The sequence below is a fragment of the Molothrus aeneus genome, chromosome Z (genome assembly GCF_037042795.1).
Source record: "Molothrus aeneus isolate 106 chromosome Z, BPBGC_Maene_1.0, whole genome shotgun sequence".
NCBI classification, from domain to species: Eukaryota; Metazoa; Chordata; class Aves; order Passeriformes; family Icteridae; genus Molothrus; species Molothrus aeneus.
In genome coordinates, this window is record NC_089680.1 from 60,296,833 (window position 1) to 60,321,585 (window position 24,753).

Here is a 24,753-nt window from a genome sequence, read left to right on the forward strand (position 1 = left end):
ATTAGCAAAACTAACTCCATGCAACACTGTACAATGTGCAACATTTCTGAGTCAGTAATCTATTGCTTGTTGGTACTGGTTGGCAGAATGCCACATGTCATTGGTCTGAACAACAGCAAGAACCCAAACTACAACAACACAACAACCATGACATACAATACAGAGGAAACGTGAATAACACAAAAAATATGGGAGGTATGAGACTGGACTTTAAAAACTACTAAGTACCTAAAAGCCATGGATACACCTGTGATCATGGCATTTTTAAGGATCATGTTATTTTTGAAAAATCTAGGCAAACACGCATAAACAGACATTTGTCCATATCATACATCAGTTCTCTTCCATTTGAAGAACCACTGGGAGAAAAGATACCCCCACAAACTACAACAATATTAAAAAAACATGTAAAGAGTCTGTGATAAAAATATATTGAGTATTTTTTTCCATTTATTCATGACTGAATAGCTCAATTTACTTAGTGAAAAATTCAAGAATCACACTAACGAATATACAACTTTTCTACAAAATGACAACATAAAAAGTTTTTTTTTGTTCAGTAGTTTGAAGTAAATTCATATAGAATTGACTAGTATGTCACTTAGGTAATATTGCATTTTTCATATTTCAGGTAACTTTTTCCCCAAAAAAATTTTCAGGCAAGTTTTCAGAAAATCTCTTTGTACCAAAAGATACAGAACAGCCTGATTACAGTGAGTTATTGGAGGAACAGAGCACACAAATAGGTATATAGTATAAAATTTTGGTTTTTTCCTACCCATTTTAAGAATGTGATCTTGTGCAAGTTACTTGAGCTTTCATGATAACACTCCTTTTCATAATAAAACTTGAGATGACAGCACATAACTCTTAGTCACACAGAGCATGGACCTGGTAAGTGTCTCTAGCCCTCTAAAACTGCAAACTCTTTAACTCTTCTAGGTGGTGCTGTGCAACAGTACTAAAGGCAATGGCCAAAAATTGTGCACAGGAAGTTCCACCTGAATATGAGGAAGAACTTCCTTACTGCATGGGTGACCAAGCACTGGAACAGAGTGCCCAGAGAGGGTGTGGATTGTCCCTCACTGGAGACATCTAAGAGGACTGTCTGGACTTGGCCTTGTGCTAGGTACTCTGAGATAACCCTCCTTGAGTAGGGAGGTTGGACCAGATGACCCACTGTTGTCCCTTCCAACCTCACCCATTCTGTTAGGAGAAGAACACCTATTTATTCAGTAAAACAAGACATTGGATAGAAAGGATAAAGGTAGGGTTAACTTCCACTTGAAGACACCTGCTTTAGTATTTCTCAAAAAGACTGTACTCTCTGGCAAAACGTAAGAATTGCAACAAGAAAAACTTCCAATTTCTTATTTTTTAAAATGACAGAAAAAGGAATAGCCTCTTTCTCCTCTCTCCTTCTACACCACTGGCATCTACTACAACGTCACATCAAAACAAATGTTTTCTTTCACTTGAAAAGCCCTATAAAACCACAGATTCTATGGGAACTCATTAAATTTTCTTAATAATTCAACAGCTTGATTTCTAATCCTGACATTGTCAATTCTATCCACATTTTTGGTTGCATCACCAATCCTCTATGAACTTTCATTGTGAGGCTTTCAAACCAATCAAGCAGTTTATGGAACAATTTGACAGAGTTGAGAGGCCTTCAATTCTGCCCATATATAATATATGCCCATGATATAACTACTAAATATACTTAAATATACACAATAAATTTTATTAAAACAAACATCAAATGCATAGATTTGGTCTATCCCCTCTGCTGTGTTCATTAACATTGAAATTTGAATCAAAGCAGTAAATAACAGAAGACTAACATTTACTTCTTTAATCCATCAAAATGGTGTATTAAATATACAACCATTACCTGATTTGTGGTGTTCTTTTGTAACTGGGACACACCTGACAATATCTGGAGGACAGAATATCCAAAGATCGCTCTAGTACATCTGTAAGAATCTCCTGGGCTGTCTTTGGAGGTAGAATAGTCCACAGATCATGATGAAGAGCACAGCAGAAGTAATGCCACATCTGGACAGAGAATGAGCATCTTTCCCCCTATCAAAACCACCACACATTACATAAAAAAAACACCCCTTCCAAAATGTCAATTTAACTCTTACAGGTCTATTTAATTAAATCTGAAAGGAAATAACTAAAGAGTTCCAGGAATAGGATGGCCAAAAATGGTGCTTGAAAAGATGTGAGACATCTTTATTTGCAAGGAAACACATGTTGCATTTCAGCCACAAAATTACAGTGCTGCCACAAAATAAAACCACAGCATTTGAACTTTTATATTCTGAATTATATTCTTTTATAATCTCAAAACCCATAGTGTTGTAAGTTTAGTTTAAAAACATAGACAGTATTCTGTACACAACAGAATCGTCAGATAAACTTAACATAGCAGTTTCTTTGTCTGCAAAGAGAATAATTATTTAAATTACTTAATCATGTGTATTTACCCAGATGCAGAAATGCTATGCATAACCATGACTATATAACCTTGGTTATATATAATAGAGAGAAGAGAAGAGAAGAGAAGAGAAGAGAAGAGAAGAGAAGAGAAGAGAAGAGAAGAGAAGAGAAGAGAAGAGAAGAGAAGAGAAGAGAAGAGAAGAGGTAAGAACAACTGAACTATTAAACTGACAATATAAGATATCCAGATTGCTTTACTAAGATATTTTTTTGTCTTGTAATTTGGATGTATTGAAACCAAACATTTTCTGGCAAGGAAACATCATTGGCATTAATATTTCATTGTCTAAACAGATCTATCCCATTAAGACACAGAAATAAATATGCAGGAGTCAAAATCACAGGAGTTACTCCATAATAATTCTAAAAATTACTCAGGAAATACATTTCCCATTTAAATATTTCAACTAATACCTATTCAGCAAATAGCATTATCATGAAGCTTTTTTGAGAACAGAGACTTCAATCTTCAGTTCCCACATCCCAAAGGAACTGAAAAATATTTTAAGAATTTGTTGATATTTTGGCATTATTAGAAATATAAAATAACCCCCCAATTTTTACAATGCTTTTAGAATTTGATAGGCATTCTTTAACAATAAAATAAAAAATAATCTGGCTTTTTAAAAAATATATTAGCATGAGCATTAGCAGATTATTGGAAGTTGTCACTGTTTGGTTTTCCTCTGACACAATATTTGAAGTGCATTTTATATTAAAAAGTGGCAAAAATTATTACAAAGAACAAAATAAACAAGCTTGTTGACAAGTTTTACTTTTTAACTCAGTAATTATGAACACAAATTGTTTCACTTTCTATGCTTTGGTTTATTTAAGTAATAGCTCTTTTCCCCTTTTTTAGTATTGTACCTCCACTGCAGAAACAACAATATCACTGAAGATTTAAACAAGATTCACTCCCCTTTTTTGACCTGTGTTTCTATTTGCTGCCATTTCTGGACAATTCCACTAATAAACATCTGCTATTTTTGCAGGCTTCATATAATAAAAACAGATGGGAGCTTTTATTTAGCTTAAATATGAGGAAACAAGCAGCTGTTTTATTACACAAGCCACTCAGTATTACCTCTGAACAGGCAATTCTTTATTCTTTGCCTGTTAGAAAACGTAAGTTCCCACAGCTACAGCAGATGTCTGCTACACTAAGAGCTTCATTCAAAAACATAATCTGAAGAGCTGGCCCAGTGGCGCACTCTTCCCGCTGAGATCCTATGCTGGAAGAAGCCACCTCTCACTGCTGGAAGTTTCAGCAGGGAATTGCCTCTGTAACAAGCAATAAATCTTAATCCAATCTCTTCCATTTAGGATGCCTACAAGAGATCAACTGAAGTAACATCTGCTCTGCAGCATGCCTCCTGAAGGAACTCAGAGCAGATCACAGTCCAGCCTTGGGCCATCTCCCAGGGACCAGTAAAAAGAGGAGCGATGATGTAAAATTATATACTTTTTACCTCAAATCCTGTAAACATACAGAGCTGAGACACCAGTTTTCCTCATTCCTCCTACACACATCAGTTCTGCTCAGTAATGATAAAACTGTTTAGCTACTCCATATTCTTTCTTGTTAGACAACTGTTTCTCCATAGTAAAGTTACTGGATCACCAGTAAACAGGACACAGCACCATAGGCACCACAGACAATGAAGATCGTGTCATGATTCAGCAGTTGCCAAAACCCACTGCCTTATCATCTATCATTCAACAAAACTGAAATGTTTATTTACTCGTCTTTGAGAGATGGACATTTTGATAAATTACTCTGTGGTTTGTATGCCCTGTCCAGCACAGATTTTGTCACTGACTGAGCAACTTCTTGTATGCTATCTGTAGATTACATCTATCAGATGGAATTTTCTCTCATGTAAGAATTCTAGAAAATGCTTAACAGAACACACTAATTGTCTCACACAGAAAATTATATAAGGAAGGACAAGACTTTGTCTCCAGTAGATTTCAGTTATTATTGATTAAAAATCCATGTAATACATCACCCTGCACTTAAGTGAAAATAATTTCAAACAGTGTATGTCAACCTATGTTTGTATCTAACTAGGATGAAGGAAAAGAATCCAATAAATGAAATAATTATCTTAATTTTTTTAATAGAATTATTAGGATTATAGCTATAGATCAGACCCATTACTTCAAGATGCAGGTGACATGGCACTGGCTATTTCAAAAATACATTGCTGAATGCTTTAGGTAACTATATTGAACATATTTCTTTGTTTCACCCTTTACTCACAAAAAATAAAAAGGGAAATAATTGAAAATAAAAATCAAAGAATCAGATAAAAAATTTCCCAGAAAAAGATCTTCATATATCACACTTTCTAAAAGAAGTGTGAAGTTCTTAGAGATTAAGGTGATGGTGTCCTCTTTACTGAGTTCTATATAAATGCCTTGACACACAATAAATATTTTATGAAGTAAATGACACAAACATGCCATGGTAATAATCTATCTCATCTTTAAATGACTATGTTTTCCTACATAATTTCTAAATAGACACCTGCCTGCAATAATAGATATTTCAAAATAGTACATTCCATAATCCTTATGTAAAAACAATGCTGATCTCATGCTTCTGATTAGTCAGTGAGCTGGCAAACACTAAAACACATTTTGTAACCTCACACCTCATAAAAAGCTTTGTAGTCATCCCAGCAGTGGCTCTCAGCATCCTGTAAAATGCTTGTAGCACAAACTCTGATGCAGTAGTTCGTAACTTGAAACTGGAGAATGTTGATGAATTCCTGACATTTTTGGATAGGCAATAGGAACAGGGGTCTGTTCAGAGAGAATCATTAAAAACACAATGAATGAAAGGCTATGCACTAGGAGGTAACAATCCCTAGTACTGCAAATAGTTTTTATTAGTAGGTATCAATCATTCATTTCCTCTTGGTCCTGAAACTATCATTCAGGTTTGCAAATTTTTGTTTCAAAAGTTCTCAAAATATGTCTGCTTATCTATAACTTGTCATTTAACCAATCACTGAGAAATAAATTACTTCATCCTATTTTCAGAGACAAGTACATTCAACATTCACTTCTTTGGAGTTTTTAATTGCAGCATTCTTGCATCAGCAATTATTACCTCAGCACTGAGTGTGACAAAAAACACGTAAGCACAGAGTACAGAAATTGATTTTGGTAGGTATGTACTAAAACTCTTTGATAATACATCTGAGTAGAATTATTGAGCAGTATTTTAGGTCAGACTTTCCACTCACAGTGATACACTTCATGCAAGAGACAGTAAAACATCAGAGGGAAAGCAGCTCAACAATGCATATACCCACTCAGAAGTCATACATTTCTTAGAAATTGTGCTGTTTCAGGGTCCCTCCCCAAAACCACTGCTTCTACTTTTAAATTACACATGGCTGGAAATATGTGGACCAAGAGACTCCTAGTACCTTAAGACAAAATCTCCTAAAAGCAAGTGCACTTGTATTTCCTCCCAGGTCAAACACTGCCTCTGACTTTACACTCCTACTTCATATCTGCTTTAATTTTTTTCTGCATGTAATAATAAACTAAATTATAAAACTACAATGTATTGTATGCATTATATTGTATGTATTTCTTCACATGTCTGAGTACACATGGTGTTAAGAAAAAAACCAGAAATGTATTTTTATATTGTCCTCAATGATTGCTATGTCCTGAATCAGATCTTATGAAAATTAGGCATTGCAAAGGTCAGAAAAGGAAATCAAGGCCCTAGCACTTTATATGACAGCAGAGTACATTCAGTTCCCTGGACAATCCTGTTTTCTCAAATTTAATAATTTAAAAAAACCCGATCTGCAAATCAAATGCAGATCCTACACATAAATAATTTGTCTTGCAATGGCTGTGTGGAGTATCAGGTTGATTCAGGTATTTCCATAAATTAGTACACATACTGCATGTGCTAAAAAATATGATGCTATTTGGGAAACTACCAGCACACTGTATCACCAAAATGGAATGAACTCTTATATTATTTGCATTTGAATTAAATATTTTAAGTAAAAAGGACATACTTTTTGCTTGTTTCTCTCATTAAATTGCTGTACATTGTAAAATGCTGAAAGACATATATCGCTGTGGAAAGGGCAGCATACAAGTCTTGCAGGGGAGCCTTCAAGGGAACATCTTTGCTCTTCTCCTCTAGTCTTGCCAGAACAGCTATTGCCACTTTGCTGCAGGCCTCTACAAAGTTTGCTCTAATTTCCTGAAGAGAATCATCTCTGCAGGCCAGAGCCAATGGAAGCAATGTGTCGAGTTCTTCCATGATGTCAGAACAAAACTGAGAGAAATAAATGTGGCACCAAGTTATTTGTATTCTGACAGTACTGCTTAATTTATACACACTAGGGTCAGAAGATTGAATATGAAATTGGCATGAAACATAAATATATTGAATCAGCTTCACAAATATTTTAATCTCTTAAACAGAGGAATAACATTTTTTTAAAGTAAATTAAATATTCTTTCATTCCTTCCTGCTTTAAAGCTGCATATTCTATACCAGGGGAAAAATTAAAACCATCTTATGCTAGTAACACATTCCTTTGGTTTTGATGTCACTAAATGCTCATTCAAAGCACAAGGTTAATTCCTTGTAAATAATGATAATTTTCTAAACTAATTAATTTTGAAAAATACACAAACACATTTCTTAACACTGGATTTGGAAACAAATGTGTCATCTCTTCATAAAGTCATACATTAATCTCCTTAAAATTATCTCCCTAATGCTCATGTGTTATTTCAAGCAAGCATTCATTAACAGCATTCCAAATCTGCTAGCATAGTTGTAGATCTTACTAGAAAAAGTCTTTCAAACATACCTTTCCTTACAAAAGGAATTTAATTAATAAATGACCTCTCAGCCAAATCAAACAACTCAAAATTGTTTTTTTTTTACTGGTTATGCCAATTAGTTGAATGGCATGTCTAATGATATGAATACAGGAAATCCCTCTATAGCCATGTTTCAAAGCTTTAACATTTTCCCATCTAACCACTTGGTAACAGAGCAGATACTAATCAGAATGCTTTAGAATTTTTTGTTTGAAAAAAAATGCCAGTGAAGTTTAAAAGGTAATGCTTTCAAGTACAAACTATGGGCTATTGTATAAAGCTCTGTTCAGCTTCACATTGTAATGCCTCTCACTTTCTTTTTAATTCCATTTATGTAAGATATAGAATATTAATAGTACTGTAAGTACTTCAAAGTGTAGATGGCAAACAGCCTTGGCATTCTGTCTCCCTTCAAACTTCAGATCTTTTGATACCTGCCTTAGCAATTCGTTTTGGTTGCTCCTCCTGTTGGACTGCTCTGCAGGACTCCCTCATTTGCTGGTTGTTTACAAGACTCATTGCACAGCCTGCAGCTGAAAACTCTTCTTTCTGCTCATGTTGAAGAATTTTAGATGAAAAATCCTCAATTGCTATTGTTATACAGTGAGCCACAGAAGAAGACAGGTCTTTAAATGCATTTCTCCAGCCAAAACTCAGTAAAATAGGCTGAAATACATATTAAAATTAAATAACTCCAAAGTCATTATTGAGTGTTAATATAGTCTGAAAATTAAATGCACATCCATAATTAAATTACAGGACACCATCACATTTTGAAATTATTTAAATAATTTAAAATATAGTCCACTAGTGTTGAAATCATACTAAAGTAGTATTTACACTCAACAAAATGCATAGCAACATTAAATATGTCATCAAATTTTTCGGAAAAAATGAATTCCTGTTTAAACAAAACAGCTTTTACAAAAACATGCTTCATCTTTACTTAATTTGTAATCTTTAACAGATTACTACTTTAAAAAGTGAAAGAATTCACAGGAATTTTCAATAGTAATAATAAAAAGTAATCTAGCAATGTATACCCTGTAAAAATTGTCACTGCAAGTTAACAACTGGAAGTTACTAACCATAAATCTCAATGGGAAACCCTTAAGAGGAGCTGGTTTTAACACAGCCACACTGTATTTCACTTTTCTAGAACTGAATTTAGAAAAGATTAAAATGTTTAAATAGAGATTTGTAGTTTTAGGACAAGGCTGGCTTTGGCTGTGGTTTACATCAGTTCCTTGCCTTCTTTAAACAGAGACTTCTGCAGTAATCTGAAGTGTAAGAGTTGCCATAAGAAGACACAGTAGGACATCATTACTTTTTGACTTATCTGACTTTGCATTGCTCTTATGACTTATATCAGACTTAAACCTTTCCAGAAATGGCCATTTGAGAATTGCACCACCGTAAGAGATATATTTTAATGACATAAGATGATGTTCAGTAAATACCTCCACCATGAGGGCACAGTAGGAAAATAATAAAGACAGATTTCTAACTATTCCTGCAGCTATAATACTAAATTGGAAGAGAATGAAGGGCTACAAATTGAAGCCCTTCCAGTTTACTTCAATTTAAAAGCTGTGTTCTCCTTCCTTCCCCTTTTCCCACTAGCAACATCCAGCTCTTGTAAGCACGGGGGCACCCCCAATGGATACACACTTTTGCACTCCCTCAATTTTTTTAATGGGGATCAAGTACATCCCAATCTACCTAAAATATTCTTCTTTGTAATACATATTAGTTTCACACATCAATCCAAAGAACATTTTTAAAAAATTTCAGCATCAAAATCAAGCCATTAAGAAATTAAATTCCATTATTATAAAATATGAGACAATTGGAGCATTTATATGCCACAGAATCAACAATAAAAATGTGTTTTGTAGTAAATGGGAGCCAGATAAAAACAATCTTGCAAGTACATTCTACAAAGCACAGTGCTTATTACACAGTAATTTGTTGGCATCAGAAAAACTAGACATTATATGACATCTATCCCTCTAGGAAGAACCATTATGACCAAATTCTAAGAACTTAATAAATCTTCTTTAAGGTTCTTTGAGATGATATGTATAATACTAAGAAACCTATCATATTTAACTATTTTTTTTCCATTTTGTTAACAGTTTTTTTCTGTTAATAACTACTAAATACTAACCACTTCTTTGAATGCCATAAGATTTTATTCCTAAACTGAATACTTTGCATCTAAACTGAAACTTTGCACATAGAAGAAATCACAGAAGCTGAAGTAATGAAACTACAGCAATAGGTGTTTATAATGAATATGGTGAAAGCCTACACTGGAGATACAAAAGAAAACCCCATACAAAGTGTACGACTCTTTTCATACTCACCTCTTCTACCTGAAGTAACTGTTCAGGAAGCATGCTGCTTTCATTTGCTCTAGTTTCTCCTATTAAAAGCTCCCCACTAGCTCTCTTCAGAACTCCTGCACAGTATGACAAAAGAGATCAAAGTTTAGATTAATTCTGTAGAAAAGTCAGCAGCCTTCAACATCTTATGTATCAATATGAAGCATAAAAAAACCCTCAAGAAGATGTAGAGGAATACTAATGTTATAATAAAGTCAAATTCAAGTTATATACAGTTTCTTTAACATAACATGATGAAATCAACATCTGGTGGTACTTTTATTTTATACAAATGCACATATAATGTGTAAAATATGGTTTCTTTTGTCATTAATGCATTTTTATACTGATTGTGAAGTCATCTCTTCTTAAGGAGAAAAAATAAGTCTAGATCAGCTGCATAGAAATTAATTTCTCCTCTTTGTTCAAAGAATTATATCAATTGAATAGTAATATATTTTTACAGCCTTTACTTATTTGGAAATACCAATACAATGAGAATAAAAAGACAGGTACAGATATTATAAGCAAAATAATGGCTTATAAAAAACATAAATAACAAGAGAAGCTCCTTAAGAAGGGCTGGTACAAAGCTCACTCATAAATCTTAGAGGGATACTTAATGGGATATTGCCCCAGTTTTGTCAAGGACAAACCAGTATCTGGGGTTGATATTACTTTTCTCAGTGGTTTAAGAAATCTGGGTTCCTGAAATGTACTGATGATTCCACTTCCAAGTAATACAAGCACAAATGGAGGTGCGTGTTGGGGATTTGAAAATCAAGGCAGCCTCGGCTGCAGTGACCATGACATAGTGGAGTTCCAGATACTGAGAGCACAAAGGAGGGTAAAAAGCAAATCACAGCCCCAGGCTTCAGAGAAGCAGACTTTTGCCTCTTGAAATATCTGCTTGGAAGAGTCCCAAGACCCTAGATAATGGGAACAAGAAATTTTATTAAAATTCAAGTTTCACCTCTGCTAATCTCAAGAGAGCTGAAAAAAACAAAAACAGCAGAAAGCCTGCATGCATGAACTAGAAGAGCCTAGCCAAACTCAAACACATAATGAAGCATACAGAATGTGGAAGTAAGGATGGGTAACCGGGGAGGAACACATAAATAACTTCTGAGCATGGAAAAAGTTAAGGAAGCTAGAGCTCAAATGCAACTAATTTGGCCAGGGTTGTCAAAGACAAGAAGGGCTTCTCTAAGTACACAGGTAATAAATGGAAGACTAGAGAAAACATGAGCCCATTGCTCAACAAGATGGGGGACCTGGTAAAATAGTTATGGAAAAGGTTGAGATAATGAATGTCGTCTTCAACTCAGTATTTACTATCAAGACCAGCCTTCAGGAATCCCAGACACCAGACACCAGAGACCAGGAGGTAAGGTTGGAGCAAGGAAGATGTACTCTAGGTGGAAGAGGATCAGGTCTGGGAATAACTAAGCAAACATACTGAAATCCTTGGGCTCTCCTGGGATGCACCTCTTGGGATGCACCCACACCTAAGTGTGGAGGGAGCTGGCAGATGGATGCACCCACACCTAAGTGTGGAGGGAGCTGGCAGATGTCATTGCAAGGCCACTCTCAAGAATTTTTGATCAATCATGACAAACGGGAGAAGAGTCCAAAGGCTAGAATAAAGCAAATGTTATTCGTATTTTCAAAAAGGCCAAGGAGGAGGACTCAGGGAATCAGAGTCTTGTCAACCTCACTTCAACCACAAGAAAGGTAACAGAGGCATTTCCAGGTGCATTACAAAGAATTCATCAGGAGCATTCAGCATGGCTTCAGTAATGGAAGTCATGCTTGGCCAAAGCATAATAAAGTTCTATGAAGAAATGATTGGCCTGGTGGATGAGGGGACAGCAGTGGATGTTTTCTACACGGACTTCAATAAAGCCCATAGCATTGTCTCCCCATAAGATCTTGTTAGAGGACAAGATGCAGACAAGATGTGTGGACTGGACAAATAGTCAGAAAGGTTAGTTGAAAAGTGGTGGAATAGCCAAGCCCCAAATGCAGTGACCTGTGGCACAAAGTTTAGTTTGAGGTCAGTAATTAGCAATCTATCTCAGGAGTCAATAGTAGGTCCAATCCTGTTTAACATCTTCATTAATGATCTGGATGATGCGGTACAGTGTACCCTCAGCAAGTCTGCAGCTGACATCAAACAGGATGGCAGACGGCCATGGTACCAATCCAGAAGGACCTCAACAGGCTGGAGAAATAGGCACATTAGAACCTCATAAAGTCCAAGAAGCAAAGTCTTCACCTGGGGAGGAACAAACCCCGGCATCCAACCCATGCTGGTGTTCTCCCAGCTGGTGCGAACCTTTGCATAAAAGGACCTGGGGGTCCAGAAGTACATGAAGTTGAACATAAGCCAGCAAAAAGGTTGATGGTATCTGGTCTGGATCAGGCAAAGCATTATAAGCAGGTCAAAGGAAAATATTTTTCCTGTCTGCTCAACAGTGATGAGCCCACCTGGAGTGGTGTACAGTTCTGGGTTACTCAGTACAAGACAGACATGAACATACTGGAGAGTGTCCAACAAAGGGCCACGGAAGATGACAAAGGGAATTGAGACAGGCTGAGAGCACTGGGATTGTTAGCCAACAGAAGAAAAAGGGCAGGGCAGGATATTTCACAAATGTATATAAATACCTGAAAGGAGAGTTCAAAGAGGTCAGAATCAGTCTCCCACAATGACAGGGCCAGTGGTCACAGGCCCAAAAAGACACAAAGCCAGGAGGTTTCCTCTGAACATCAGGAAACGCTTTTTTTACTGTGAAGGTGACCAAGCACTGTAAGGTTGTCCAGAGACATCATGGCATCTCCATCCTTGGAGATACTCAAAAGCTATCTGGACATAACTGTGGGCAATTTGCTCTAGAGGCCTTGCTTGAACAGGGATTGTTGGACAATATGAATACCAAAGATCCCTTGCAACCCCAACTATTTTGTGATTCTGTGAGAGAATAGAACAAAGAGATACAAGGATAACACCAAACAATATGTATTTTAAAAATCTGTCTTGTAGCATAAACAAGACTGGTACAGATATTTCAAAAGTAATGTACGTTATATGAAATTAAAAGAGGTTTTAAATGACCAGGTGCTATGAAAGCATTGCCAAAGATTATCTTTCAGGCATAACCTTGGAGGTCTTCAGTGATCTGAAGTTACCAGTAGTACATGGCCAAGGTTTAAAGAGCTTTTCTCTCTCTGAGAAATTTCCAGCATTGGATTTAATTTATCCAAAGTAAATTTAAGCTTTCCCTTAATTGATTTGCATTCTGAAAATAAACACTGTTTTTCATACACTTATACAACATTGTAGAACTTTGATGTTTTTATGGGGTTTCTTTGTCTGTTTTGGAGATTTTTTTCCCAAACATTTGGTGTTTTTTTCCTAAATACCATTTATGTTTGCATTTTCCTAAGACATTGACAGATTTAAGCTGGTTAAAATGAAAGATAAAATGGTAGAACATAAAACCAAAAGATATTATCCAGGCCATCCAACTCCCTGATACTCATCATTATAGACAATACCAGAAACTTACTGGTATTTTTCCAGCATGTTTTAATGTATTTTATGATAAAGTTTCTAACAGTTTTCTTTAGACATTGGTCCAGAATTTTCAAAACCCAACTAATAGTCTAACTGACTGGATATTTTTCCTATTTTCTATTTTGTGCTTTCTACCTTTAATTTACCTTTCTTTCCTTTCAATTCTCTTTTTTATAGATATAACATCACATTCTATCTATAACCACAAGTAAGCTTCTACACATTCATATTCTTGTATTATTGTCACCACTTAGATCTGATATTTATAACTTTTTATGTCAAGACTTCAAAGAAAACCTTAAACATGTAAGCTGAAATCCTTGTGTATTCACAGAATTGCTGCCTTACTTGTTAAGAACTCATAGCTGAGATAAATATGTATCTAACTGATGGTAGATTTTTGACTCCAGAACCACAGACAAAGAGGAAAGTGATGCTTACACCCACACCAGTCATTTAACAGGCTCCTTCATTATTAAATTAATGTGTTCTACTAGATTATCCCACCTCCTTTTCTAATTAACAGTCTGGACACTCCTGTTTTATACCCATGTGTATCAATGCTTGTGCATCTAGGCTTACACACATCAAACATTTCACTGGTCTTCTCAAAGAAGCCCCAGGTTCAAGTCTCCCATATTTTACTGACTTCTTTTGGTTTCTCAAATTTTTGCTTTCCCCAGATCTCATCTGGGTATGGCTGGCTAAGGCAATCTTCTTCTTTGATTTAACCTCCAGCTAGCAAGGGTCACCTTCCCACTTTGCATTGACTATCGTACGCTTAGCCACAGCCCCCCACAGAGCCTCCGCTCTTCAGATGCTACTACAACCTTCCTCTCAAACACTATTTCCACAGACACAGGTAACAAATTACACCCTTCCTGTCCTGCGAATTCTTCACTTGTGTGAGAGACTGGAAGGAATGCTTGCTCAAAATGTTTTGGGGGGGTGTGTGTGAGGGAAAGCGGCAGGTCAGGCCTTGTTCTGGTGAGGCAGAACATTGCTCCATATACTCCACCCCCCAGAGCCTGTATCCCAGCCCCACAGTGGCCGCCAATCCCTGGCATTGCAGGCAATGCTCCACACTCTGCCTCTGGAGCCCCAGTTCAGCCCCAGAGTGGCCAGATGACTGGAACTCCCACCTGGGGAAGGGCCCAGGAAAACCAAAGGGTATTTAACCTGACACAAGGTCAGCATGTCTTGACCCTATCTCCTCTTTGAATCTCTATAAGAGATTCATACCACTTCACTGGAACCTGGAGTGGTAATTATGTTTGTCCTTTTCTATACAATTTCTGCCTTTCTCTCTTTATTCTTTTAATTCCCTCTTCTTGGAATTTTTGAGTAACTTAGAATTGAACGGGCTTAGAGTTTGCAAAGTCAAATGAGCTAAGTTAATGCTTTGAAAAGTGTTTTATGTTGATTGAATGCTGGCCTAAACGTTTTGCCAAAGTTTCTTGATATCCTGAAGTTGCCAGTAAAGTTGTTTTGACCTCCTGAGAATATCTTTTTGGTATTTGTCTGTGTGTCTACCCATGAAAAACCACAAGCCCTTTTAAGTGTCTCATCAAGTAAGGATTTTAGGGCCTTACAACTTGTCTTCAGACTGTCTTGCCCAAATCAACAAACTCTCCTGGGAAAGAGAAGCACAGCTTTATTTAAGGTACAGCTGCTACTCAGCCCAAATTAGCTTGCCACTGCAGACAGAAAGACAGGCATGGGTTAGAGGAACCATACCTATCTAGAGGAATCCTCTGACTCCTCTCTTTAAATAGCACATATCAAACTGCTTTTGCACAGATAGAAAGAAATGCATGTGATCCCTCTCCCATGGGAGAGGGATGCTTTCTACCTTAAATTTACATTTCTTAATTAAATTAAAAGAAAATTTAAATTAAATGCCTCTCACATGGGAGAGGGATCACATGTTTAGAGAAAAGAATTTGCAGAAAGAGAGCTGAAAAAAGTGAATGTTGTAAAAGAAGATGGTGGCTGAAGAAAAACGTAATTTTCTCATATTTGCTTCTTTTCCAGAGCATATTCTAAACCTTCAGCATTCTTGATTATTAGGGAAGATTGGATTAACCACAAATCCTTGCTTTGTCTTTCTTGAAACCGATGTTCTACAAACATCTAGTGTTGACTGAATGCTCATAATTTCTGTACTTTCTTTAGTTTACCAACCAGGCAGCTTTAATAACTTTGATTGTAAATAATGAGAACAAGATTATATCCAGTGCTACACTTAAAATCAAAACGCTTCAGCCACATTTCCTTGTGTGTATTAAGATTTGGCTGGGATTATTCTTCTCTTCAAAACAATTGTTTGCCTAGATCCCCTGTATCTATTTATTTCTTTCTCCAATTCAGTAATTTTCTGGTTTTGTAATGGTGGTTACAAAGACCAAAGAATGACAGTGACACCTCTTGCATTTTAAAGATAATTTTATTTTTTATAAGAAGTTCTATTTTTTTTTTTCTATAGAATTCCACAGCTTTCCTATTTTTATAGCATTTAGGGCTATAAGAACAGTCATTGTGACACCGTTTTGCAGGCAGCAGAGAATAGCAAAGTATCAAGGAAAACTTTTGTATGAGCTACTGACTATCTGTGTATTAGCTAAGTATCAGTGCTAGCAAAGTAGCTTACAAATTGGATTCATCCAGCTCAGTCAGAACTCTTATTGAAAACATGCTGGAAATAATACATCTTGTAGAAGTAGAAAGAACCATTCCTCCAGAAATATAAATAACAATTAAAAACTCCCTGACTAACTATGGGTCAAAAATACTTTCTGCTATCTATCTTCAATAATGAACTTTTTACTTGTTGTACTGTACTGAGCAAACTGTACTAACCCAGATGCAGAAAATGTACCTCTGAAATCATATTGTCTTCCTAGTGTAAATTCATCTTCACTGTGGATTGATCCACTGAAGCCATTGTATTTGTAAAAGAATATACTTGAACATCTTCTGTTGAGACCAAAGCAAAAATCACAACTTTTTTAAATCTTCAATTGCAACTTTTGCAATACTGCAACTTTGCAATAAAAGTCTGTTAGGAGGATGCACGTCAAAAATTTTATTCTACATTCCTTTTATTACACTTTCCAGAAATGGATATAGAGTTAAGCATTTTTCTTCAAGGTGTGAAGGAAAGACCTTTGCAAATCTTCCCAGTCCCCTGCAACAGAGCTTGTAAACCTAAGGATTGGACAACTTCACCCACAGTGTTTACAAGCACTCCATTGGAGAAAGCCTTTCTTGGTATTCATTATCTGATCTGTCCAAAGTTCATCTTTCTCACTGAAATGGGGACAAAAAAGTGAGACAGATGAAAGCACATTAGATATTTTTAATTTTTTAGAAGTCTTAACAAGAGGCTCCTGAAAACCCAAGAGGAAAGAAAAATCTAACTTAAAGATGGAAAGAGAATGCTATTTGTCAGAGTTCTAAACCCAAGTCTCATGCTTAGCACTTGATTGTAGACAATCATGTTCCTGATTGCTTCAAAGAGAAGCTGTGATGCTGGAAGTACTAGGTATGTTAGAACTTCTCATTAATTTCAACTGAATGTAAATAGAGAAGTAGACTATCTCATCACAGTAGGTACAACAAGATACCTGCACATGAAAAGGCTAAATAGTCAAGAAAAAACTGGGGATGGTTACTCCTATAATTTTATGAAATTCAATGCCTGTAGTGGAATGAAGTTATGCATCATTGTGAATTAATGTCCTGTAAGCTATAGAAAAATACAGATACCTTTTCTCTGAAAGGCAGAGTAGCAGTCTTGCCCAGATGTCACACTACTATTCAGGGGTGGAACAAAACCATACCATCACTTGTTTGTCCAAGAACTTTGCATGATTTTCTCCTTATTTTGATTTAAAGGAAAACTTGAAGAACACATTGGCAGTAGATAAAATGTGTATTTACACTATCTTTTAAAAAACCTGTGCTTAGATAACACAAATACAGTTTTAAATCAAGCTCAAATCTTGGTGTATACATATTAAGGAACACTAAGTTACTGCTGGTAAAGTCAAAAAATAAAATCAGGAAGAATTGGAAAGAACAGTGAAAAGAAGTTAGAGTGGAAAATGCAATTCAGAGAATTCTTTTCTCCAATGCAAAGTAATTTGTGAAAATGAGGATTCTGAATATATTCCAGAAGATGCCAGATAAAGAACTCAAACTGAACTCAGAGACCTATCTGTATCACCTAAAAACTCTCTACATCCATCTCCCTACAGAGTTCACTCTGGTTCACTGTTTCCTTTGGTGCTATTGTCTGCCATGGGGTTACCATCAGAGAACACTGGTAGGCAGTACTTCCCTGTAATATCTATTTTCAACGGCCTAAATTGGTCTTCATAGGATTCCATTGTGCACGCTGCAAAGAAACTTGTCTTGTTGCCAGCTAGAACTCTGAACTACATGTCTTTCTTTTCTTCACTGTTCTTTTTTTGGTTCACAAGCAACCTCCTACCAAAAGCAGAATCTGCAGAAGAGACTACATCCAAGCAATAATGCAATGAAAAAGTATGAAGAGAAGCCCAGGTGGCCACCTTGCAAATTTCCAATGTGGAAGCCTTCGACCTCTCCGCCCAAGAAGCAGCTATAGTCCTAGTGTAATGAGCTTTACAAACCCTGGGAGCCTCTTTACCCTTAACTACATACGCCTCTCTAATACAATCCCTTAACCATCTAGCTAAGCAACTCTTAGAAGCCATTTGACCCCTCTTAAGACCCCCTAAGAGTACAAACAATCTGTCAGAAGATATGAAATCTTTGATTCTTCTGTGATAAACCCTAAGTGTTCTTCTTACATCCAATTTATGCAGCCGTTGCTCTTTGTCATTGCTGGGTTTAGGGAAAAATGAGGGCCAAGAAACCGTCTGGTTTAGATAAAACTCAGATGCCATCTTTGGGACAAAAAAAATTTTACAAAGAGGAACCATCCAAAGAACTACTTTGTTTCTGATGGAACTTTATACATGTTCTAAATATCAGAATTGAAGTACTACAGAATATAAAACAAAAAATCAATTGACATTGAAACAGCTATACACATAAATACACTACTTGACACAAGCACATGAAAAAATCATTATTTTTGTTGCACCTCTGTGTGAGCTACATAGATTGTCTCCCATGAATACTAAAAGCAACCAAAACATAAAGGAAACAAGTACAAGGCTTCTGTCTATGCAATGCCTAGGGAAACTTAAGGTGACTTGGACATTCACCTACCTTTTATGAATTGGCCATCTTTCCCGAGTTTGCCAGCAATACTACCTGCAGAGCACTGACACTTCAGATATCACTCACTGCAGACACTGAGGGGTAGGCTGGATATACCCAACCTAGCCTGAACCCACTGAGAGTATGGGTAACTTTCTAGCACCATCAGCACTCACTTCAGTCTGGGCTAATTCACTCTGCTTCTTAGGCTGGTTCTGCAGCCTGTGCTGCACGGTAAACCTGACCTTTGTACACAAGTTAATTTAAAGCTGCTTCAGACCATCTACACTCTCGACTCTGCCAAATTAAACAAGATTTCTAGTAATAAGGCTTCTAAATAAGTACTGAAGTTTGCCATTATATTGTCTAGCCACATGCTACAATGTATTCTGATGAAAATAAAACAAGGATTTTAACCAATACTTCTTATAAAAAAACTCGGCCATCATCAGTAAAAAAAATAAAATTATCAACCAAATATAGGACATTAACAGGGAAAATCTTAAATTCTTTTAGGTACTTAAAATAACCTGAAACTACAGGAAACATAGTTTTCATTCTCCCACATCAAATCATCATTCACTTCACTACAACTGAGATTTCCAACAATATGAAAATAAAATAATACCAATAAACCTTTCTTCTAGTCAGACCTCTTGTTAAAAATTTCTCTGGAAATGTCTTCTTTCCACAAACTATCTGTAAACATATCATGGAGAAGAGTTCTGTGAATAGAATCACCTGATCACAGCAGCAACTCTAAAAACAAAAGTATGTTTGAGACTTCAGTAAAAGCATCTGAAAAATATTTACCCTCACTTGTTTTTCAGGGTAAAATGAATTCTATGTTTTTTTCTGGAATGGACCTTTTACCCACAAGACTGCCTCCTCCAAGATCTAATAATATTTCGCATTCAGATTTGATCAAGTAGAGGTATCAATTAAGAATCAACTTGCTATAGACATGATTACTCTAAAAGAATACTTCTCAAAGAAAGTGGCTTAACACTCTTTGGAGAAATAGTTCTGTATGTAATTAAGCTTGGAAAAAATTTTATTAATTAATTAAGCAGGATAATTTTTACTTCCAGGAAAGCAAAATGTTTCTTGCTAATCTTGAAATTGTTAAGTCCTCTGAATGACTGGAGACCACATGCCTTAGAATATAGTCATATAAATATCAAATAAATTTCCCATTCTAGATTTCTTGATTTTTTTTACATTCTCTCACATAATACAGTAATAAAAAGTACATTTAACATTGTCCTTACTGAGTGCATACTCTGCTCAACACATGAGGAAAAGTCTACAAGTTTATTTTAAGACCTCTTTGTAGAATCAAGTCCATAAAACATAAATTATAATATATAATAGCGTAACATTTCTTGAGAATTAGTAAAACTGAGTAAAGGAGGCAGAAATACATTGAAGTCACTGAAGTAATTGAAGTCAGCAAAAATGGAATTTGAATGCATATTTTATAAGAGCTTTGACGTATATTCTAAAAATATATAGGTTAACCTGCATTTCTTTATTTTGGAGTGTCAATATTACAGGTGAAGAATATAACAACAAACCGTGTGCCTTAGAACTCTTCTTATTTAATATTTTTATTTTCGTCAATTTAGTATTCTGAGACTACATCATTCCCAAAACACCTTTTTTCTCAGCCTGCAGCTTGACTATAGAGATAGTGAACATTTGATTTCACCTATCCTCTCTCCCTGAGCAGCCTGGCCTCATTTCTGGTCTGATATTTTTCTGCAGTAACATCAAAGCTCTTGAAACCACTTATCTCTCATGACTTGGAGTCTCCACTGGCAGAAGCAGCAGAGTAGAACATTTGTGAGAATACTCCTGATTTTCATGATACCTGAATTTTCACTATACCAGGTTCTACTAAATACAATTAGATGAAAAAAAAGTGAGCTTTGAACCTATAGGAAATGCAAACTTGAAGCTTGATCATTTTACTGATGTAGAACCTCCTTCTGTAACTCAGCCATTGAAGCCAGTGAGATAGGCATGCTAGTAAACATAGTTAATATGAGTAAGTGTGAGAAATACAGATTAAACATGGACTATATCCTTTAGCAGTTAGTTTCACTTACACTAAGATCAACTAAACTGATATTAATGTATTTGCTTTTCTCTCTTGAAAAAGGCAGTTTTCAAGGATAAGTTCAGAAAAAGTCAGTTTCAAAGAATTCAGACTCCAAGTATTGTTGTGTCCTATATGAGACATAGGATTTTACAGAGAATCCAGTAGGAGATATCTGGTTCCAGTGTTTGATAGTTTTTCATCATGGCTCTCCATCAATATCTACAGTTAGTACATCACATCTTTATACAGAGCAATCAGTTCTTTTCTGCAAGTTATCATGCTCAAATGTAAATCTGCACATTTCAAAAGCTTTTTCAGTGGATGTGGAAACACATTTATTTGAAAAGTATGATGACGCAAATTAGGTATTTAATGTTGAAAATAGCATAAAATTATTCTTTTGTACACAATAAACCAATAAATCAGGACAATCATTCATTACCTTGAACATTCTTATTCCTCTCTGTAAATGAAGGCAGCAGCAGAAATTCTGTAGAGAGCTCTTCAATTTTTTCCTCCATTAATAAGAAGAGTTTGATAAGTTGAGAAAGACATTTGAGTTGATATAAGGTTAAGCAGAAGTTCCGTCCTTTGCTGTGGTATTCCTGGGAGGCTATTCAAGTAAAATTATAAAATAGCTTTTATTATAGCAGAAAAAACCAAATGATACTGCAAAACTGATTATGTAAGAAAGTGTAATACATCAAGCAATTTAACTTTCCTTATAACATAATGTATTTTTTCTCATTATAAAATACTGTTACATTATTTTTTCCTAAGTCTTCAGAACTTCTCAATTATCTGTGAGACTCCAATTGACTTCCAGGTTTTGTTATTCATTAACTAGGAATTTTTCCACAAAATGGATCTACTCAGGAATGTTCTCACCTGTGTTTTACAGAAAACCCACTGTGTTGCAAAAGCCGAAAGGGAAAAAACCACATCATTACTGTATTTTAATGGTTTGGGACATCACATCACTTGTCATTCTGCAAATCACCTTGTCTGTTTAACAATCTGCTAGCACAATACAGTTGATGAATATGACATTTGAGTGAAAGAAACATCAATCTAACACTCCACAACTTTAAATATGTGGGGTTTGAAAACAAGTGAGACTGTCAGTGAGCAAATATCAGCAAGTATTATAACTATAAGCATTTGGTATTTAAAAGAAGAAACTGAACATTTTATTTTGAAAGGTTAACACATGCACTCATAACATATAATCATGTCACATCACCCAGGGAACTCTGATTTCAGCACAGTCAGGCTATAAATGATTCGGAGACGTTTCCAATTCAGTATTACCAAACCACATGGGTTTAAGTACTATAATTTTATAATGTCTTTAAGTGTAACAAATTTGCACTTCTATGCAAATTATGGTGAGCTGATACCATGGTCCTACGCACTTCTGTTGCAGATGTAACACCAGAAGAAAAGTTAATGTGGAAAGTGTCAATGGGAAAGTCAGAGTAGTTTGAAAGGGAAGCTCTGAAAGATGAATACAAAAAGAAATCGATTGAAATGTACTTTTATGTGTCAAATCTTTCTGACCTTTGCAAATTTTAAGTATTTTGTACCTTCCTTTTCCCTCAAAGTTTCTAAATAATTTTTAGGTATTTACAAATCACTTTTAAATAGACATAGATCTAAGTAGCAGAGCTAATTCCATAATATGCTATTCTAGTTTTACAGCATTAGAGACTGGACTGCAGGTTTTGCATCCACATCTGAATTTCTTCAAGGTTCCAAACAGATGTATTCATGTTAGTTCCTTGCATTTCTAAGAATGTCAAAAGAGTTTTGCATAAATGCCTTTGTTAGTGTCTTTCCTCTCTGAATAATGAGTAAATAGCAAATCTATCACTGGATTTCTAATTTTAAGCCTTAAACCTACAAAAAATCACATTCACAGAATTTTACTCCTTACCTGAAAAGTAGAGAATACAATCTGAGTTTAATTGACATGAAAAGACTGCCTGAGTCTGCAGTGTAAGAACCACAAAACACATCCTAAAAATGAACAGAACATTAGTTCCATCTCCTATAATTTCAAAACCTTGTGATATTTTTGCCCTGTCTATGGAGGAACATGGAAACATTCCACTTATTTGATTCCCTCAAATGATATTGTCCTTATTAGATTGAAAGAGAGTGGGTGTAGAAGACAAAGGTATACCACAGTAAGGCTGTGCTTAGAATACATTACCAAACTCAGAAAAAGTAAAAACTTTTACTTTTAATGATCATTCAGAACATATTTCAGTTTTATTGTTTCTCAGAAATTACAATTAATTTATTTAGTGCTTGATGCTCAAGTAGTGTGCACACACCTGATTATCCAAAGCTTGACTGAAAGGCCTTCTATACATCCAGATCATTAGGTTTAAAATACTGACAGCAGCATTCAATTTTGAAGAACACTGACCAGCCTGCTTGAACAAGCACATCAGTGTCCACTTTTTAGCAGAGTAGAATGAAAAGGCACCTCTTTTCTGACATTGTTCTGATTGGACAACCACAGGACAAAAACCTTTAAGAACTGTGTGCTTTGCCAAGAGCGAAGCAGCCCGTGCAATGACAGAGAACACCTTAAAACAGGTTTATAAATCCTGTAGAAGATTGTCATGAAGAGAACATGTCTCCACGTGGACAGATGTGAAACAGACATGCAGGCTGTTCAACCAAACCTCAGTGACATCAACCTGTTGGAGGAAAATTTGCCACATTCACAAAGTGGAGTATGCTTACTGTGAAAATGTTACCAAATGGATCATGACTTGGAGGGCTAGGTCAGAAAACTAATATAACTCATTTAGCCAGGTGACACTGTGCACCCCTCCATTATGAAAACTGTCTGAAATTGTTGTTAGCATTCTATCCAATCCACAGAGGACAATACACAGTGTGGCTGAAAGTCCATGAAGCTGATCTCAGCCAGCCGCGAATCAGTAAGCAATAGCATTCCAGTCTAACTGCAGTGTCACAGCCATCTTTTATGAAAAATCCATTCCTTAGGATTTTTCCTCCTGAGAAGCTGAGAGGCCTCAGGAACAAAATGTAAACAATGATTATCCGCTGCTGTGGAATGCAACAGGTGCATATGTGATGTTTCTAATTAATGGCCAATCACAGCCCAGCTGGGTCAGACAGAGAGTCCGAACCACAAGCCTTTGTTATCATTCTTTCCTATTCTATTCTTAGCTAGCCTTCTGATGAAATCCTTTCGTCTATTCTTTTAGTATAGTTTTAATATAATATATATCATAAAATAATAAATCAAGCCTTCTGAAACATGGAGTCAGATCCTCGTCTCTTCCCTCATCCTAAGACCCTTGTGCACACCGTCACAGTGCAGGATAGAAAGGAAATGGAGAAAGTTACATGATACAAACCAGCTTCCTTCCTGAACCACCGGCAATTTACTACTATCATTCTTCTAAATTTGATTTTGTCTGCATGCCTGACTTTAATTCATGAAGTCCCTGTACAAGGAAATAGCTGCAGCAGGATCTTTGGACACAGATAAACATAAACAGGTCCTCTATAGTACCTCCTAACAACAGGATATGTTGGCTTTCTGCTAAAGCAATACCTAGAGAGAAGAATTTCTGAAAAGGGACACTAAGGCTGGAACAGAGGCTATAGAGAGGTAAAGTGCATGCTACAGCCTTGGCCAATGTGCGAATGAGCTGATTTACAAATACTGCTCAACAAAAAAGTTGAGATCAGGACTAAACAAACACAGAGGAGTAGAAAAAGGTTCTGAGCTCCTGAACATAGCCCCGGGCTTCCGTCTCTGCAAAACAAGGATCACACCCATACTGCTGTACAAAACCAGTGCCTATGCTGATAATTCCTAAACTGCTCTGGAGGCCAAATCTGCTAGCAGAAATATCCTAAGTCAGGAAAATGAGCTACCTTAAGCTACTACAGAAAAGATTCAAACCAAGTACAGTGTCAGGGACCACTGAAGTCTGGCTGCTACTTGAGGAACAGGGAGTCAGGCATGATAATATGGCCAGCAGGACAGGCTC

The 24,753-nt window shown here is 36.0% G+C and overlaps 1 protein-coding gene across 1 annotated transcript in view; it reads right to left on the reverse strand.

Moving 5' to 3' along the window:
- Positions 1-24,753, reverse strand: part of KIAA0825 (KIAA0825 ortholog) — a 232,924-nt gene that overhangs the window by 147,547 nt on the left and 60,624 nt on the right. Inside the window, exons 5-10 of the mRNA XM_066568658.1 lie at positions 21,153-21,323; positions 9,759-9,853; positions 7,828-8,055; positions 6,567-6,832; positions 5,172-5,322; positions 1,898-2,088 (exon numbers count right to left, since the gene is read on the reverse strand). Coding sequence (XP_066424755.1) covers positions 1,898-2,088; positions 5,172-5,322; positions 6,567-6,832; positions 7,828-8,055; positions 9,759-9,853; positions 21,153-21,323 — 1,102 coding nt within the window. The remainder of the gene's footprint in view (positions 1-1,897; positions 2,089-5,171; positions 5,323-6,566; positions 6,833-7,827; positions 8,056-9,758; positions 9,854-21,152; positions 21,324-24,753) is intronic.